Source organism: Eretmochelys imbricata, chromosome 1 (genome assembly GCF_965152235.1).
Source record: "Eretmochelys imbricata isolate rEreImb1 chromosome 1, rEreImb1.hap1, whole genome shotgun sequence".
Lineage (NCBI taxonomy): Eukaryota > Metazoa > Chordata > Testudines > Cheloniidae > Eretmochelys > Eretmochelys imbricata.
The window spans coordinates 277,587,882-277,600,765 of record NC_135572.1 but is presented as its reverse complement, the minus strand read 5'-3'; the positions used below and the strand labels follow the sequence as shown (position 1 = coordinate 277,600,765).

Genomic DNA, 12,884 nt, shown 5'->3' with positions numbered 1-12,884 from the left:
TGAGACTACCATTCCTAAACCTGCATTTTATCTGTGGTTTTTATCTCTCACACGCTCACCTGTCTGTACAAAACTTAATTAAGTTAAGTTAAACAGTTCGGCTAACATGTTTACATCATGGGACTTCCTCATTGGCTCAGCAAGATGAGGAGGAGGCCTTACAAGTTCTCTCTCACAAGCCTGCACATGAATTAATTTCAGTAAATTAAATTAAAAGTAGGAAATGAAAAATCAAAAGTGATGTTGACGTTCTGGTTCAAGCTACAGATTACCTTGCCAGAAATGTTTAGAGGCGTGACAGTGGTCCCAATACAGGACAGCACTAAGCACATGCTCAACTTTAAGCCTGTGCTTTAATGTTGTCCTACATAGGGACTGGCTTAAGCAAGTTTTTATATGTTGTCTGAACTGGGTCCAGTGTTACTTGCAGCATCATGACATTTAATAGCATAAGAACAATGGGGGAAATAATTTCCCTGGAATAGCTGGAATGATACCAAACTGGGGAAGAAAATACCAGACTCAAATATCTTTCAAAGTTATATTCTGAAACTAACCAAAACTAACCATGAGTTTTTAGTATAATCATCTAAGAGCGTCAATATGGACAACTACTTTACTTTTCAAAAACAAATACTTAAACAGAAAATATTTTGTTGTATAACTGGCTCAAAGGAGAAGATGGCCCTAGATGGTTTGTATAGTGCCTAGTACAATGGGTTCCCAAAATTGACACTGTAATGTGAATATTACATATGAATAACAATAAAACTTTCCAAATCTGATATTGATCTCATTTACACCAGAGTAAATCAGGAATAACTTCAGTGGAGTTACCCAAACTGCAACTGGGAGATCATAATAGGGCTCTTGTTGTTATAAACTCTGCATTTTTTCCTTTTGTTTACTTTTTTTTAACCAAGGATATTAACATGACAATATTATCATTATTTTTAGTTCATCTGTTCTTTCTGCTTAATCCTCATCAAAGATATTAACTCTTTTATGAAACAAACAGGATGGGGTTTATAATGTGTCATTTGCTATCAAAGTGGTCAGGGTGACAACTGACGTACACCACGCTTATCTCATGTATTTTAAAAATATATGACCATTTTAGCTTCCCACATTTTGTTACTTAACCCCGTATCTAGCCACCATGGCTTTGATTTTCATTATTAACTCTGGTATTTTAACTTCTGCTGTTGTTTTGTTATTTATATATGTACAGTACTGACTTGCCTCACAGGGTTGTGGCAGACTTAATTCATGAACTTTGAGATCCATGGATAGCAAGCATATGAAAAGTGTCAGCAGTAATAATAATAAATGCAGAGAAAAACTCTAAATTTGGCTAAGCCCAGGGATCCCTGACATCCAGAAGATTCATACTATTGATATAGTGACATCTGGGAGTAATGTATTCTGGGGTGTCCTTTGCATACCTGGAAAAGCAGCAGATTTTCATGTGATGATAATAAACAGTCTTCCCTATGGCATGTTAGAACATGACTGGGCTGACAGACCTCCAGAGCCTGGGAGTGAGGGCATTCAGCAGCATACCAGTAAATCTGGCCTAGCTCAATCCTCAGTTTCTCTTTGCAGTTTTCCTTTATGTTACGTGCCAGAACTTCTGCAGAAATCCCAGAATACATAAACTGCAGGTGCATTTAGAAGCCCAAATCATTTTTACTTAGCAAAGTCTGTTGCCTTGGGTAGATGCTCAGCGTTTGATATTTCTAACAGTAATACATCACCTGTCTTTTATTTTAGTCAGGCGGCTTTGCATCCATTTTCATTGAAGACATGCACACTAATGTGTCACGGGTAAGTCTGTGTAATGTAATTTTACTTTTATTTAGTGGTTATTCTTTTCTGTCTTCATTGGATCACCATAGAATCTAAGCACCTTCCAAATGATCAGATTAAATTTTCTCTACATTCCTTCCCATGTGGGGAAAAGTTACATGGCTTTATGTATATAATGTAGTAACATATATGTAGATATGAAAACAGGATCTTATAATGGGAAGTATCAGGCAACTTGGAGAGAGAGAGAGAGAGAATGTGTGTGTGTGTGTGTGTGTGTCTGTACACACAGATATGTTATGGGTGAAATCCTGGCCATATTGGCAAAACTCCTATTGATTTCATCTTGTGTATTGCTTACCCTCATTTCTAAGAATTAAGGACCTGTCATACCCAACTACAGTTTGCCTTATTTTTGTTTAACTGTTCCAGAGCAGAGACCCCAGACGAAAGGATGAAAGCCTCACCATGTTGCATGCTTTAATTTGTAACAAGAATTTTCTTGTTACTCTCATTCACACCCTTGAAAAACAGAAAAATTTCTCTGTGAAAGACAGGTATAGTATGATTATGCCTTATAATCTTCAAGCCATAGAATTAAAAAAAAACCCATGGATTATGACACACACATATAGTTTTCACTACATACAAAGCAAATTTAAGCTTTTCCAAAGTCTTTTCCTTGTTCTTCACCATGAAACAAGCCATTAAAAAGAGATCAGAAGATTTATAGATGTCTATAGACACTGAACTAGCAACATACCTCACCTCAGAGCAAGCAGTTCTTGCTTTATAAATTGTAACTTTGCTTTCATTGAAACGGATGCTAGTCTTCTTCAGTATTAAATTCGGATACACAAAATATATATATTTTTTAAATTGCTGGATGGGATGATCCTGTGTACTTTAAATTTTATAGAGACTTTAGTGGGTGTTTGGGGTACCTAAAAAATGAAGGTTCAGCATATAGGCGTAACTGAACAGTGTATGTTTATTTGAACTAATTTCACAGTATGCTGTTATAAAAGGCTTAGGATCACCTTTCTGTTGTTATAGATTTGAAAAGCAAATTCCAGACCTTTTAGCTATGACTTTTTTATTTTTTGTAAACAGGTGCTTGTTTGCATCCTTCTTGACTATTGCACTACAAAGTAAACTAGTCTACCTAACCCATATTCTAGAAGTTTTGACCAGGGACTTGATGGAGCAGTCTAGCAATACGCAACCTAAGCTCATGCTAAGGCGCACAGAATCTGTCGTAGAAAAACTGCTGACAAATTGGATGTCTGTTTGCCTTTCTGGTTTTCTTCGGGTAAGTTTGACATCTTTCCACCACCTCAGACACTAGAATGAGGAATATTTTCAACATAGCACACGCTGACTTCTTCCATGCAGAACTCATGAGAGATCTGTTTGTGCATGAAACCTAACTTTCTATATTACTAATATACCCATATTACTGTCCTGATCACTTATATAAACAGCTGTCATCATGCAGAGGGTATGCATCTGATGAAGTGAGCTGTAGCTCACGAAAGCTCATGCTCAAATAAATTGGTTAGTCTCTAAGGTGCCACAAGTACTCCTTTTCTTTTTGCGAATACAGACTAACACGGCTGTTACTCTGAAACCTGTATAAATGATGCTAACAATCTGTACTTGGGTTGGACTTTAGGTAATTTTGAAACCCTGACATTTTCTTCTTTGCTTCACATATTATCATCCAAATCCCATCAGATATTTTCTTGTCATGGCAGAAGATTGTGTATCCTTCTCTTCAGAAGCTATTATAGAGCTATGCTTTCAGAGAGTTTAAAGAGAGGGTGTCATTTTGAAAACCTCACTTCTGTTTGAATTTTTTGCCTGTTGTTGTTACAGATAACACCTATGATTAATAGAACTGTAAGAGGTTGGGGAAAATGATCTCTCTCATTTTACAGTCTGTTTAATTTAGTCCATTTAGTTGCATTTTGTGTGCAGACAATTTTGTTTTTTGAGGTTGTACTTCCTGTTTTGTGGGCACTAATATGATGACATCTTTCCCATGCCCTGTTCTGCAGGGAGCTCACATGCTTTGCCCTAGGGCCTGCAAAATACAGCAGCAGAGTAGTTTGAAGCTGGCAACTTTCCTGGGACCCAAGTACAGAGCTAGGGGACAGTCAGAGGAAACCTGTTCTTCATATCCCAGCCCTCTTCGTGGGGCTCAGGAACAATGGTAGCTTGGGATGGTAGGGTGCCCTACACAGGGTTGGGGAGTGAGTGACACCTGAGAGAAGATGGCAGATCCCTCTGAGAGCTCCAGAGGCAAGCTAAGCCAGGCCAGAAGAGGCAGGGAAGGCAGGCTTTCTCCACTAGCTGCCTGCCTGTGCCCAGCATGGGGCTCTGAACTGTCATGTCAGGAGCCCCAGGTGACTCTTCCCATTTGAGTAAGAGCAACAGGAGTTGGGTGGGGATTTACAAAAGAACAGATAAACCTGGACAGAAAGTATTTTTAATTTCAGGACAGCTGAGCAACTTGGCTAAAAAGGAAGTTAGTTTGACTGGCTTCAAATTGTTGGTGTCCCACTAGAGTTCCAATGGGAATGCAGAAAAAAGAACTAAAGCTGTTGCTTGTTTGTGTTTATTTCTTAGGAGACAGTTGGAGAACCATTCTATAAGCTTGTGACTGCCCTCAATCAAAGGATAAACAAAGGGCCGGTAGACGTAATCACTTGCAAAGCCCTATATACACTAAATGAAGACTGGCTTCTGTGGCAAGTCACCGAATTCAAACCAGTGGTATGTTTGCCAAGCTGCTTTTCCTCCAAATACTGAAATGTTTTGAAAGACCACCCAACATTCTTCTTGTGGAAGGATGCTAAACTGAGTCTCTTAGATACTCCAGTGATGGTGATGGCATAAGTACCTAGATAGATAAAAATGGGCAGAAAATAAAATTATGATTAACACAGTTTCAAAACACAGTAGACATGAATTAACCCACATTTCACCAATTGGATACCTTCTGCTTCACAGCAGTGAGCTAACAGCCAAGCATGGTATCGAAGTCTCATGATACTTCAAGTTATTCTTATTTATAAATTATACTACAGAACATTTGCAAGTACACGATGAGGTATTGAAATAAATATTTAAAACTAGATTACGTTTATCAACTGTACACAAGAAATTGTGTGATGCTGGATGCCTGAGATTTTATTGTGTTTGCTTACTCAATAATCCTCAGAATTCAGTAATTTGCTGTGAGCTTTCCTGTCATTAACTGCAAATTAGTAAAGTTGTAGTGTGGTGGATTTTAATTAGTTGCCTGATTAAAAACAAGGTCCCTATGAAACTTAGCTAAATCATGACATTCCAGGGTGCTGGTGTCAGAACTTTATACATAGATTTGTTCCATTCACCAAAACAAATACAACATTCTTACCATTTTGCACTTATCGCTGCAATCCAGCTACTACTGAAGATATTTTCAACCTGAATTACCAAGATACTCTTTTTTTAAAAAAAAGATGATTGCAAAAAGTTAATTAAACACGTCCTGTTTTCTGTGTACTATGAATCCTTGGATTTTCTAGGTTTTTTTACCGATTTGTAACAAATATTTGGTGCTGCACATTTATTTTCTGTGTGTGTTCTATATATGTTCTGTGATAAAGATAGGTTTTATATGTTATAAAACTATTAACTGTCTAGATCAGAGGTTTCCCAACTGTGATCCATACACCAAATGCTAGTGGTCCACAGAAAAGTGGCTAGTCCCATGGCATTGGTTCTCCTCCTTATTTCTAGCGCTAAAACACATTGAAAGAAGTTTAACACTATATTAGGGTAAGATTTCAAAAAGCACCTAAGAGATGTAGGTACTGAGCTCTCAATGAAAGCTAATCTAATACTTTCCTGGTTTTTCAAGTATGCAATTGCTGCTGTTGCCGTGTGGCCATTATCCAGGAGGGGTGCAGGGTGCGGCAGGAGTTGGGGTGCAGGCAGGGGGCTCAGGGCAGGGAGTTAGGGTGTGGGGTGCAGGAGGGTTTGAAGGTACGGGCTCTGGCCTGGCGCTGCTTATCTGGAGCTGCTCCGGGGTGGCAGTGGCCAAGAGTGGAGCTAAGACAGGCTCCCCGCCACGCTGCTCCGCGCACTGCCCTCCCCTGCAGGTACCTCCCCCGAAGCTCCCATTGGCTGCGGTTCCCCATTCCCGGTCAATGGGAGCTATGGGGGGTGGGTGTCTGGAGGCGAGGGCAGCGCACGGAGCCCTCTGCCCTCTTCCCCCCTCCCCCCAGGTGCCTCAGGGACATGGTGCCAGTCGATTCCAGCAGCGGTGCAGGGTCTGCGGCACCATGGTGGTGGCAATCCCGTGGGCCAGATCCAGACCATGGGTTGTAGTTTGCCCATCCCTGCTCTAGCTCATCCTTTTTCTCTTTTTCCAGGTGGATGTGCATATTATCACTTGCCATGGAAGTCACACTGGTGGCATCCTTAAAGTGTGTCCTAAATATGTCCATTGTCATCTTACCGTGTTTGATGCTTTAGTTTGGTTTGCTCTATTTAGAATTTCTGCTATTGCAAGAAACTCTTTCCAATGGATTCTTAACATCTTCCTCAGACAGTTACTTTGGAATGAGTTGATCTGATCAATTTCTGTTGTAGATTTCCATGACTGTGCTCCTTAAAGGAGGACAGACATGATGCCAGTGTTAAAAATTCATACTTTTGTGTCAGTGCTAATCATGCTACTTTTCCAAATCTTTTCAAGTTTATGAAAATTGTCTGCTGCTTTTGATATTCATTGTGTGACAACTGGCATGGTGTCACCATCATTGTACATCTCAGAACCTGTATAGCTAAAATGACTTACTTCTAATGTTTCTTCATCCACTCTAGTGGTTAGTTTAGCCATATATTTCGTCTTCCTCTTGTTGACGAACAAGCCAACTTGTTTGACCATATCAGCCAAAAGCTGAGTATTTTCTTTGATTAAGTGATGGGTTGAATGAAGCTGGACAGTGTCCTCAGCAAATATGTGGTTATCCAATTGTGCTTTATCATTTGTCCATTAAATTCTTCAGTTGCCTTGTGCACTTACTTTCATAACATAGTCCATGACCAGTGCAAACAATAGTGGGGACATAATACAGTCTCTCTGTACTCTATCAAAAGCCTTCTGGAAATTTATCAAATTAATAACAAGCTGTGCTTGCCACTCCATACTTTGCTCTGTAATATGTCTGAGAACAACAATATGGCCTGCACCTGATCTCAGGGGTCTAAAATATGCTTGTTCCTCTCTAAGTTGAAGGTCTATTTGGTTCTCGGTACATTCCAGGGTGATGCTGCACATGGTTTTCCCAGGCACTGAGAGTAATGGGGTTCCTCTCCAGTTACTGCAGGTGGTAAGGTCACCTTACTTCGGCAATTTTACTACAAAGCCTCTCTTCACTGGGCTGGGTTCTTTTCTCCATTCCATATTCAGAAACACAAGGAAAGTCTGGAGGGCTGTTTCATCACTTGCTTTAAGTATCTCTTCACTAATATTATCCTCTTCTGCTGCTTTCCCATTTTTGAGTTTACGGATGGCTTGTCTAACTTTTTCCCATTATAATATCTCCTAAATCAATGGGCTGCTCTAGGAATAGGTCTTCATCACACATTTCTAGTAATTTGCTCGGGCTTGGTCTTTGAGGCTCGAACAAGAGATCAGCTTCGTGTGAAAAATATGATGGGGATTGGTCAAACCCATAAGGAAGCCCATGTCATGAAAAGTGCCTTGCTCAAGGCCACATCAGTAATGAAAATAGGACTTTGGAATGTGAGAACAATGTATGATGCTACTAAAACTGCCCAAGTAATTAAAGAAAGGGGTAGATACCATCTTGTTGTCCTTGGAATCAGTGAGCGTAGATGGACAAAACTACACTTCAGAGAAACAAATAACACCATCATCTTTGAGAATGTGGATGATAGATATGAAGCTGTTGTAGCAATCTTGATGTTGAATGAAGCAGATCAGACACTGACTGAGTAGGAATCAGTCAATGGAAGTATTATTAGAGCTTGCTTTCAGACTCAGTTATTCAAACTATCAGTCATGCAGTGCTATGCGCTAACCAGTGAAAAGTCAGATGAGGAAAAAAATGCTTTTCATGATTTGTTACAGGATGTGTTAACAAAGGTCCCAAAACATGATATCATAGTGACTGTGGGTGATTTCAGTACAAAGTAGAAATGTACAGTGTAAACTACCCAATGATAGGTAGAACAATATTTTCCTCCTAAAGAAGTTCAACATAGTACTCCCCAGATGATACTACAAAGAACCAGATAGATCAGGGGTGGCCAACCTGTGGCTCCAGAGCCACATGCGGCTCTTCAGAAGTTAATATGCAGCTCCTTGCACAGGCACCAACTCCAGGGATGGAGCTACAGGCGCCAACTTTCCAATGTGCTGGAGGGTGCTCACTGCTCAGCCCCCGGTCTGCCCCCACTCCACCCTTTCCTGCCCCCTCCCCTGAGCCTGCCGTGTCCTTGCTCCTCCCCCCCAGAGCCTCCTGCGTGCCACAAAACAGCTGATCGGGAGGTGTGGGGAGGGGGAGCTAATGGGGGGCTGCTGACGTATTACTGTGGCTCTTTGGCAATGTACATTGGTAAATTCAGGCTCAGATTGGCCACCCCTGAGATAGATCATTTCTGTATTTAAAACACGTTTTGCAGCTCTTAGGTGCATACAGGGGAGCAGACGTGGGGAGTGATTATAACCTTTGTATCACTTAATTGAAGATCAACTTAAAGAGGCTGAAGAAAATTAAAAGACAACTGTGCATCAACAGTGCACAATTAAAAGACTGAAACACAAAAAGTGCTTTTCAGCTTGAACTGAAGAACAGGTTCAGTGTTTTAATGGAGTTAACTGAAGAGAACCAAGACACTGATGCTCTGTGGAAAAACATCAGTGTGTGCTATCTGGAAAGTGCAAAGCCAATTCTAACAACAATGAACTCTGAAAGGGAAGAATGGATTAGCAATGCTACTTGGGCGGCAGTGGAAAAGAGAAGTGTACAGCAACCCAAAAATTGTTAAATGCTAAGACAAGAAGAGACATGCAAGTGGCAAGAAGAATACAGAGCTCTGGACAGAGAAGTAAAAGGCGTGCCAGAAGAGATAAAAGGGCATATATTAGTAAAAAATGTCAAGAGGCTGTAGATGCTAGCCCAAGAGGTGACCTTACAATCTTGTAAAAGACATCAAATAGCTAAGAGGAAACGTTAGCAGTTTGGAGACCCTATTAAAGATGCAAATGAAAAGACTCTTAGCACAGAAGAACAAAGGAAAAGATGGACAGAACATTTTCAGTAAAATGGCCTAGTCTAATTTCTCCATGTCTATTGCATTTTGTAGTCTGAGAGACAGGGGTAGAATGCTAGACTGGTGGGCAATTTCAGTCGCAGATATAATTTTGCCAGTCCCCTTTTAATGAACAATATTCTATCTCAGTTTTTACTCAACGTAATAAATGGAAAAGTACTGCATACAGAACACTGACAAGACAGAGATTTGAGATACCATGTAGAGCTGGGGTAAAAACTGTGTGCTATATGTGGTAACTTTCCTTTCCCCAGGTTATCTTTCTGTTCTTTGAGGCAAGAAACATTATTTTGCATACACCTCTGTCTTAAACCACAGCACAGTTGCCATCTGCTACTGTTCATTAGCTCAAATGCCTCACTTAACTAGAGCAATCACAGTTTGCTTTCATTTACAGAAACAACTGTAAGTCTGGAAAAATGTCTTTAAATGTTGAATTCAAACCTCTTTATTACCTTGTTGCTGTCAAGAAAAAAATGCTCTTTATTTTCCCTGTCCTTTAGCCAGTTTCCAAGCCAATCTCCAGTCAAGTAGGTCCCTTCCAAATGCTTGCCTCGGTCTCCTTAAAATAGTTGTTAAACCTTTCTTGCAACCCATGTTAATCCTTTGGTGCAGAGTTGTGATTTACTACTGCTAAGCACTTACTTCTAGTGCATGAAAGCTCAACTCCGGATATTACTGGGTTACCTTAAATGGCCTGTAATTTCCTCCTGAGTCTTTCCTTAAGTTAACTTGTACTTTTCCTTGTTTCCCATGCAAAACCAGAAATAGTGAAAAATACCTATTAATGTTTCTCCAAGATTTCTGTACTTCCATCCATGTGTCTGTTTAATGTCTGACCTTCAGTGCCCTTAGCAATCTTAAGAGCCTTTTCATAATTTTATCATCTATGATTTCTTTTTTAGTGTTACAATTTGTGGATAAATGTGGTGCTCATGAAGGTTAGATTCCTCCTGCCAGGCATGGAGCTGTTAGGGAAAATCTGATTCATTAACATTTCAGCTGTAGAGACAGGCAAAATAATTGTTGGTTTTCTTATTGGCTCGTGTACCATTACATCACTCTGATTCTTTGTTTTTAGAGGAGTTTTATGTATATGCATGTGTACGTTGCTTATCATCTGAGCATCTCACACACATCAGTGAATTTATCTCCCTGACACCACTGTGAGGTAGAGAAGTATTATGCCCATTTTATGCATTGTTTAGATCTGGAATCCATAAATGCTTCAATGCTGCATACTTAAGAGGCTGCCTCTCTCTCTGTTAGATACTGTTACAGCTGCACTCAGTGGAGCACTGGAGCAGGGACACTCTTGGTGTAAAAGAGAGGGAGCTGCTGCTAACAGGACATTATCTGTGAGGGGTTTGACAGATATGGCAATTTCCTGCAATATCTTTGGGAGATCTTACTGTATTAAGTTTATGTATCATTGTGGGCCAGGGATTGTATGTAATCCCACAGGAGATGGTGACCACAGCTCCTCCAGGAAGGAGCAGTAGTGGAGGGTGATTAGGCAAATTCACTTAGGTTGTAACATCTCCAGAGAGGTACTACCACCTGGGGAGGTCCACATATACCAGGTCAAACTGGATTCTTCAGAGGCCAACAGGCAAAGAAAGGACTTTTAGATAAACAGTTTGAGTTTAAATTGACTTAGGGCTTTCTTCGTTATCTAGCAAATGGATAGCACCTTCTGTCCAAAGCAGAGCCCCAATCCCTATGGAAGGGATGGAAGGACTTGACCTATTAGGGCCTAATAAGACTGGTGGGTGACCTCTGGTCAGCTTTGAACATTCTTATGGGAACTTCTATTGTTTTTATGTGTTTTCTCTGTAATGCTTTTACCTTAAGAATAAATGTGCTTCCTTTTAAATATCTGGGTGGTAACATAAAACTCCTGGCAATTACACTGTTCATAGCCTTTGAAGAGAAAGCAAAGCACAGACGGTAGCATGTTTAAGCCATCTGGTTTGCTGGGAGTATCACAGCATAGGCAGGGAACTAGGCAGCCTGGGGAAAAACCCCAGTCAGTCAGGAGGGAGAGAGAGACGTGTCTCCACCCAAGAGAGGTGATGGCTGAGGAACAGGGAGGCTAGAGCAGGTGGCCTTGAGGGACCAAAGAGGGGGAACACAGATGTAGTTGCCCTGAACTGTGACAGGGGGAAACTCAGATTTCAGACCTATTCTCCCCTCTCATCCACTCTGACTGGAAATAGCTTGAATGTGATTACTTTCAGGACACACTGCAAGGCCCATCTCTTAGCCAGGGCTTCTGGGGAAGCAGAGGCATGATAGCATCTGACGTTTATATTGGGCTTGATTTTACTGTGGCTGATTATTTTTCGTTTGTGAGATGTGGAGTACCTTCTAGTTTTACTTCCAATATATTTTATTTTTAAAATTTTGGAAAATGCATCTAGATTCTGTTTTGAATCTATTGTTATAAATTGAAATAAATGAAATATTGGCCTGAACATGAGACTGAGAGCCAGGAATTCCTGATTTCTCATCCTAATTCTGGCATTTACTATTTGTCCTTAGGCAAATCACATAATTCTGATGTATCTTCTTTCTTTATCAGTGAAATAGGGACAGTAATGTTCCCTACTCGACAGAGATATTTTGAGCATTAATTAGTTACTATTTGGATAGCAAGGTAAAGAGCTAAGTATTTTTATTTATTTCTCCCTATGGTGATGATAGTTCCTTTGCTGGATTTGCCACATGATGTTACCTGTTTTAGGATGCCATCACAATCATTCTTGAAGTGTCAAAAGCTTCATTTTACGCCATGACAAAAGGAGAGCTTTTAAAAGCCACAAGGATCTTCTTTTTCAGGGATGGAACCATAGTGGGCAGATGCCAAGTGGCAAACACATTTAATTGGCAGTTTGCCACATTACATGCCCTGTTTCCATTTACGTAATTACAATCAATGATTACATTCTCCACCCATCACCAGTAGCGTACTGGATTCTCCATCAGAGGGAATGGGAGAGTTAAACACAAGCATGGCCTGCTTGCTCTCCAAAGCATTTTCTGATTTGCCTTCCAACTGACTATGCTGCAGACCCAAGTCCTTCATTTATCCAAAGAACGTGGGGAGCAGCTGGGCATGTTTCTCTACATCTTTGCTAATGTGCCTTGACCCTGAGTTGGAAACTATAGCGGGGTTTCAGGCCATCAGGGGAGGAATAGTGGGATGTAGCGAGGAGGCGTGGTCTCCCTCCCTGAGGGAGAGGGCCTCAACCACCCCCTGGTGGGCAGAGCTGGGACACCCGTGACTGCCCCACTGGAAGCAGAGGGGCAGGACAGGAACCGGAAATATAAAAGGCAGGACCTCCAGCTCAGTTAGAGGAGAGCTGCCAGAGGAACAGGACATCTCCCCGCCACTGCTGGAGCTTGGACCTGATGGAGGCTGCTACAGCGCCAGAGACCCGGAGGGACTGCCAGAGCTGCCAGACACTGGGAACACCAAGGAGCTGTTGGGGCTGCAACTAGCCATTTACCCCAGCGAGACAAATGATGACCCTGGAACCCAGGTACCCCCTGAATGGGAGTGTAGGAAAGAGCCCAGGGAAGCCAAATAGGGTTTGGCTGTGTTACTGACTTCAAGCTGGCCAGCCTGTTGTGGCTGGATTTCCCCGCTGACCCAGGGGCGGGCCACTTGGCCACGGTTAGGGCCCTGGGCTGGGACGCGGTGGAGTCGGTGGGCC

The 12,884-nt window shown here is 41.3% G+C and overlaps 1 protein-coding gene across 1 annotated transcript in view; it reads left to right on the top strand.

Moving 5' to 3' along the window:
* The window catches only part of PLXNC1 (plexin C1), a 97,189-nt gene that overhangs the window by 62,196 nt on the left and 22,109 nt on the right, over window positions 1-12,884 (top strand). The window contains exons 18-21 of the mRNA XM_077832247.1: window positions 1,774-1,827; window positions 2,242-2,366; window positions 2,923-3,121; window positions 4,441-4,587. Of these exons, the coding sequence (XP_077688373.1) occupies window positions 1,774-1,827; window positions 2,242-2,366; window positions 2,923-3,121; window positions 4,441-4,587 (525 nt within the window). The remainder of the gene's footprint in view (window positions 1-1,773; window positions 1,828-2,241; window positions 2,367-2,922; window positions 3,122-4,440; window positions 4,588-12,884) is intronic.